The 6262-nt window shown below is 58.0% G+C and overlaps 1 protein-coding gene across 1 annotated transcript; it reads right to left on the reverse strand.

Annotated features, from left to right (window-relative positions):
- Window positions 1–179: 179 nt before the first annotated feature.
- Window positions 180–1937, reverse strand: LOC104998362 (mastin-like). The gene is made up of 5 exons (XM_010853475.1): window positions 1877–1937; window positions 1537–1717; window positions 1110–1384; window positions 464–618; window positions 180–350 (listed from the first exon to the last, which is right to left on the reverse strand). The coding sequence occupies exons 1-5, from the start codon at window positions 1935–1937 to the stop codon at window positions 180–182; spliced, it is 843 nt and encodes a 280-aa protein (XP_010851777.1).
- Window positions 1938–6262: the final 4325 nt, after the last annotated feature.

A 6262-nucleotide genomic window follows, 5' to 3' on the forward strand; every position in this document is an offset into this window, starting at 1 on the left:
CCCCTGTCAGATCAAGCACACACAGCCTGGGAGCAGCTCTGCACAGTTTAATGAGGCTCACGTCACAGACAGCTGACTGCTGGCCTCTCCCTTCCACACGGTGCCCCCTTCTGGAGCCCCTGCCTTCTCCCCAGGACCACCAGGGGCCCCTGAGCGAAGAAGATTGGGGGTCTCCAGGTCTAGGGCCCTGGGGACAGCGGGACATACTGGCGGATCCAGGACATGTAGCTGGTCACCCGGGTGTATACCCCAGGGAAGTCGGGGAGCGCACACTTGTGGCCCCAGCCGACAACTCCCACCTGGACCCAGGAGCATTTCCAGAGGCACACCAGGGCCCCCCCGGAGTCACCCTTTGGGAAAACACCACTCAGTAAGCACTTCCCATGTCCCTAGGCAGTGGGGCTGGCGGGTCCCCTGCTCAGGGGTTGGGGGGACAGATTAGAGGGTGAGTCCGGGGTCCCACCTTGCAGGAATCCTGGCCCTTGCTCCCGGCACACAGCATGTCATCCTTGATTGGCTTGGTGCTGTTTTCAACTTTCTGATAGTGTTGGTTACAAACCTGGTTCCCCACGATGGGCACCTCCGCCTTCTGCAGGTGGTAGGGCTGGGGCAGGGGCGCTGTGGGCAGAGGCTGGGTGAGCTCCGTGCTGGGGAGGGGCTCCCCTCGGTCTGCGGGGGGCCTGGGGACCCACTGCCAGCCCGACCCTGGGATCTAGACCCAGCGCCCCTGATCTTGGACCCAGTGTCCCCACAGCCATGAATTCGGGGTCTGATCACATGATTCTCAAACGTCTAGGTGCCCCTGCAGCATGGAGGAACCCTGGCCTTGGCGGGTCGCCCACGCTCAGTGACCCAGACCTCCTCCCCATGACCTGATGACCTCCTTGTGTGCTCAGGCTGAGGGGGTCAGAGCCCAGGACAGCTGGGGCAGAGTCTGACCAGAACCCAGAGTTAGTGGCCCACCCCTGAGATTGTTCCAAAAGGTTCCCGTCCAGAACCACGCAGAATACCCCTCCCTGGGGTCCAAAGGTCTGCAGAGTGAGCTGCTTTCCCTGAAGACCCAGCCTCCCCAGTTCCTCATCCTTCGCCTCAAGTCTCCCCAAACCTACAGTGAACCGTGACTTTGCCCCAGCCGGACACCCAGCACATCTTCCTCTCAGGGACCGTCAGTGAGGCAGGCGGGAGAGAGACCACCTGGACGTGAGAGGAGAGGCTCACGGGGGCCTCCAGCCTCAGCAGGGCGATGTCCGCCCCACCCTCAGCAGACAGGATTTGGTCGTAATCGGGGTGTTGGACAATCTTGGACACTTTGGTCAGCTCGTCATGGTCATAGAGTCTCAGCTGCCCAACTTGGACCCTGATGGTAGAAGCCTTCTGGCTTTTCCTGGGGAGAGGGACCGGGAGCCACTCAGAGGAGGCTGGGGACCCCCAGAGCTGGGGAGGGGCCCCTGGACACCCACACACACCTCCCCCAGCCCCCTCTGCTCTCCACCCTCCTTGCAGCCAGCCACAGGGACAGGGACACAGAATACTCACGGCTTAACACAGTGGGCAGCAGTCAGCACCCACTGGGGGTGAATGAGGGAACCCCCACAAAAGTGTATCCATAGGCCAGCTGTCCTATTGTAGAACCTCAGGCTCACCTGCCACAGGTAGCTCCTGGCCGAGACATCGCACCCCCCCACGATGCCTACCAGCTCACGTCCTGAGCCGGGGCCTGGGGAAGCAATGTAAGGAGCCATCAGGGACCAGGACAATGACCTTCCCAGGCAAAGCTGTTCAGAAGCAGGGAGGCCCCTGCCCCCCAGATGGACTAACCCTGGGTGCAGAAATGGGTCCTGGGATCCTCAGGGCACTGCGTGGGGTGTGAACTCACCCAGGGTCACGGGCACGGAGTGCCCCAGGCAGGGGAGGGTCATGACCAGAAGCCACAGCATCTGCAGGTGGTCTTGAGGGGCAGCTGGACCCCCAGCACCAACTTCGGGAAGGGCGGCCTGAGGCTCCGGCTGGTCTGGACAGGAGGGTGGCCTCCTCCAAGCTGCTTCCACGTCTCTGCCCCCGGTTCCCCCAGGGCCCCATTTATCCCCCTCAAACAGGAAGTGGGCACAGGGCTGTGTGCTGTGGCCAGGTCGGTCCTCTACCCGTGGGGGCCAGGGACCGGGGCCAGTTCAACTCAGCCTCCTCCAGCAGGGGGTGGGGGCAGGGGCCCGGGCAGGGGAAGAAGCGAGAGCCCGGAGCCCCCGGCCCAGGTGGGCCCCGTTGGGAGGGACACTCGGTGGGCAGGGAGGAGGGAGACGACTGAGGGGCGCTGGCCGGCTGCTGCCCCAGGGGGTCCTTAGTCGGAGGCGGGGTGGTGAGGCCAGGCCCTGCTCTTCTGGGTACCGGCCACCCCCAGGGACCAAGGGCTGCTCTCCAGCCCGGAGCCCAGCGCCTGGGCTGATGACCCTCCTGACGTCTCTCCCAGACCCTGAGGGCTAACAGTTACTGATGCCCATGGAGGCTCCAGAGCCAGGACAAAGGAGCATTCCAGCACTGAGAGTGTGGGCCGGGCGCCCATGGGAACCCTGGGGACCCGGGCATCTCCGGGGGTATGTGGTCTCAGTGCTGCCCTGACCATAGCCTCTGAAGGCAGGATGGGTCTTGGGGCATGGTGGGTAGAGGGTCAGCTCAGGGCCTGTTTGTTCTCAGGTTTGAGATCGGGAAAGAATTGGAGGATGAGGGGTGAGGGTTTCCCTGGGCCCCTCCCTGGTCCCGGTTCCCAACCCCTTGGAAGCTGGCACCTCTCTGCCTGGACCCACTTGCGAGGTGTCTTCTAGGAGAGTCTGGGGTCCAGAGGGACCCCTGTGTGTGGGGAGGGGTGTGCATTTGAGAGAAGTCAGCCAGACTCAGGAGGGCCGGAGGTGTTTCTCCCAGTTCTCCAGGGAGCCCGGGTCCCCTGTGTGGCCTGAGTGATATCCCCTGCATTCCTGTGTTAAAGCCCTGGCCCCCATTCCTCAGGATGTGACTGTATTTGGAGAGGGGGTTGTTAGAGAGGTCATCAGGGGGACGGTCTAATCAACATGGCAGGTGTCCTTAGGAGAAGGACACAGACACGCATGGAGAGACCTCGGAGGACCCGGGCAGAAGGTGCCGTGTGTAGGCCGAGGACAGAGGTCCCCGGAGGACCAGCCTTGCCCCAGCAGGTCTCCACATCCAGCACCGGGACTGGGAGGAGACACACTCCTGCCTGATCTGCGGGGCTTTGCCCAGCCCGGGTTGCCTCACAGCCGAGCCCAGGATCCCCAGGCCTGGAGGAGGGAGATGGTGGGTTCTCGCCTGCAGGCTCTTCTCTGCTCACGCAGGTCTTCAGCAGGGAGGGTTGGGGAAGGGCAGCAAGGCCTAGGGTTGGGGGAGTGCTGTGTTCATTTCAGATGTACAGCAAAGTGACTCAGTTACACACATACACACATATTCTTTTTTGTATTCTTCATTATACATTATTAAAAGACATTGAATGTAATTCCGTGTGCCATACAGGAGATCCTTATTGGCTGTCTATACACAGTAAAGTGGATCTGTTAATCCCAAACTCATAACTGATCCCTCCCTTCCCTGGTCCTCTTTGGTCACCAAAAGTTTGTTTTCCATATCTGTGAGTGTGCCTGTTTTATAAATAAGTTTATTTGAATCATATTTTAGATTCCATATAAAAGTGATATCATATGGTATTTGTCTTTTTCTAACATGTCACTTAGTATGATATCTCTAGATCCATTATGTTGCTGCAGATGGCATTATTTTATTCTTTTTCATGCTTGAGTAATATTCCGTCATGTGTATGCGCCACATCTTTATCCAGTCATCTGTTCACGGACATTTAGTTTGCTTCCAAGTCTTTGCTATTGTGTTAGTGCTGCTATGAACATTGGGGTGCGTGTATCTTTTCAAACTAGAATTTTGTCTGGACACATGCCCAGGAGTGGGGTTGCTAGGTCATATGGTAGCACTGGGGCTTCCCAGGTGGCTTAGTGGTAAAGAACCCACCTGCTCTTGGCAGGAGACACAAGGGATGTGGGTTCAATCCCTGGGTTGGGACGATACCCTGGAGAAGGGCATGGCAACCCACTCCACTATTCTTGCCTGGAGAATCTCCATGGACAGAGGAGCCTGGCAGGCTGGGGTTGCAAAGAGTGGGACATGACTAGAGCGACCTAGTGCACGTGCACGGTGGTAGCTCTGTTTTCAGTTCTCTAAGGAACCTCCATACTGTCTTCTACAGTTGCTGACCGGCTTACATTCCCACCGACTACAGGAGGCTCCCCTTCCCTTCACAGCCTCCCCAGCACGCGCTACTGTAGACTTCATCATGATGGCCGTCAACCAGGCGTCTCTGCCCGGAACACGCTTGCACATGCTGCAGAGGAGCCCACCTCCCTGTCTGAAGCCCGCAGGCCGCGCCCTCACCACTGCAAGCGCTGCTTCGCCTGCGTGGTGTTTCCAGTGGATGACCCCGCAGCTCATCCCCCCTCTGCGGTGACACCAGCATCGCGGCCTCCAGTGTCTGCCTGCTTGCCTGGATGGCGACAGGGCCCACACACAGTCATTCATCTCCAGCAGAAGGGCTTTCAGGTCGCGTACAGATTCTGCCTACACGAACATAAACAGTGTTTCCATTTGAATCCATTGCTGGTGTGCTCTTTTACCACCTCCCCTCCCCACCCCGAGGGACAAGGGCAGCAGCCTGGCTCCCGAGCCACCCTGCAGGGCAGAGGGACCTGCCATTAGCCCTAGAGCGTCTGCTCCCTGCTGCTGCCACCTCCAGGCACTGTCTCCTCAGTCTTCACCCATCTGCGGTGCAAACGGCCCCTTCTAGATGCCCTCAAAAGGGCTTCCTGGGGACTTGGTGGGGGACCAGCTTTCAAATGCTCACCTTCCATCTCTTAGTCTATAACCCGCCCCCTTGGTACTTGTGGTCTGTCTCTCAGGCTGAGGTTCCCGGCCTGTTTCCAGCAGCACGTGGCAGCACGTGGCCTGAGTTTGGCACCCCCGCTCCCCATCACTCCCCCTCCTCACCTGGTCCTCAACCTGAAAGCACCTCAAACCCCCATTCTCCAGCATAAATCCCATCCAGACAATGGGAAGCAGCTCAAAACTTGGCTCCTGTCAAACACTCCCGGTGAGACCAGAGGCACGCGACCCATCTTCCTCTCCATCCTTGAGGACGGAGCCCTGCATCAGCCACTAAATCCACAGGTGGAGACTCATCCCAGCAGAAAGCCTCACGCCTGGCCCTGCCATCGGTGCGGCTTCACAGCAGGACCGATGTCAGGCGGGTCCACCCACCGATGGCTCCCTAGTCCCTCTGGAGGGATGTCACAGGACAATATGTTCTCCTGACTCCAGAAGAGCCTCGGCAGAGAAAGCTCCTGAAGCCACAGTGGGAAGCCTCTCCACACCTATGTCACCAGCTCTTGTCCCCTCCCTGCCAGGATTCCCTCCCCTTCCACAGGGAGCCTCCCCTAAATCTTCATCTCAGGGCAGAACCGAAGCCAAAACAGCAGGCGGCACCCCCAGGGGCAGGCTGGGCAGGTGGAGGGGATCCTGACCATGTCTAACAGTCTGAGGAGTCACAGCTCATTTGAAAAATCAGTAGTTGTATCAGATGATCCCACAACAACGGCAGATGCAAGTTGACAGGCAAGTCATCTTTCAGAGTGGTGAAGAAGACAATTTAGAAGCAAGCGAACAGCCATTTGAGGAAGAGGGCAACACAAGCATATTCTCAGAAACACCACATCCGAGACCTTTGAATCGATTACAGTAAAGCTCAATAAAAGGCAAATGTCCCAAAAGATACACTCAGCAAAGGAAATCAAATCTCATCATCAAAGATCATCATCATTCTTATCTTTTTAAAAGAGATGCCATCAAAGAGAACAATGAGATAGGCAGCCACAGTGACCCAGAATTAACAGTCTAGATGCTGTCCAGATGGCCGATTCAGGGTACGTGAGACAGGAGATGAACGGCCGATCAACGTCTTCTCTTATCGGGGTTATGCACACATGTCTGTTCTAGAAGAAAAAGGGGAGAAGGTGGAGAAATGCTGCTGCTGCTGCTGCTAAGTCGCCTCAGTCGTGTCTGAATCTGGGCGACCCCATAGACGGCAGCCCACCAGGCTCCCCTGTCCCTGGGATTCTCCAGGCAAGAACACTGCAGTGGGTTGCCATTTCCTTCTCCAGGGGATCTTCCCGACCCAGGGATCGAACCCGGGTCTCCTTCA

Source organism: Bison bison, unplaced genomic scaffold, assembly GCF_000754665.1.
Source record: "Bison bison bison isolate TAMUID 2011002044 unplaced genomic scaffold, Bison_UMD1.0 scf7180017853144, whole genome shotgun sequence".
Lineage (NCBI taxonomy): Eukaryota > Metazoa > Chordata > Mammalia > Artiodactyla > Bovidae > Bison > Bison bison.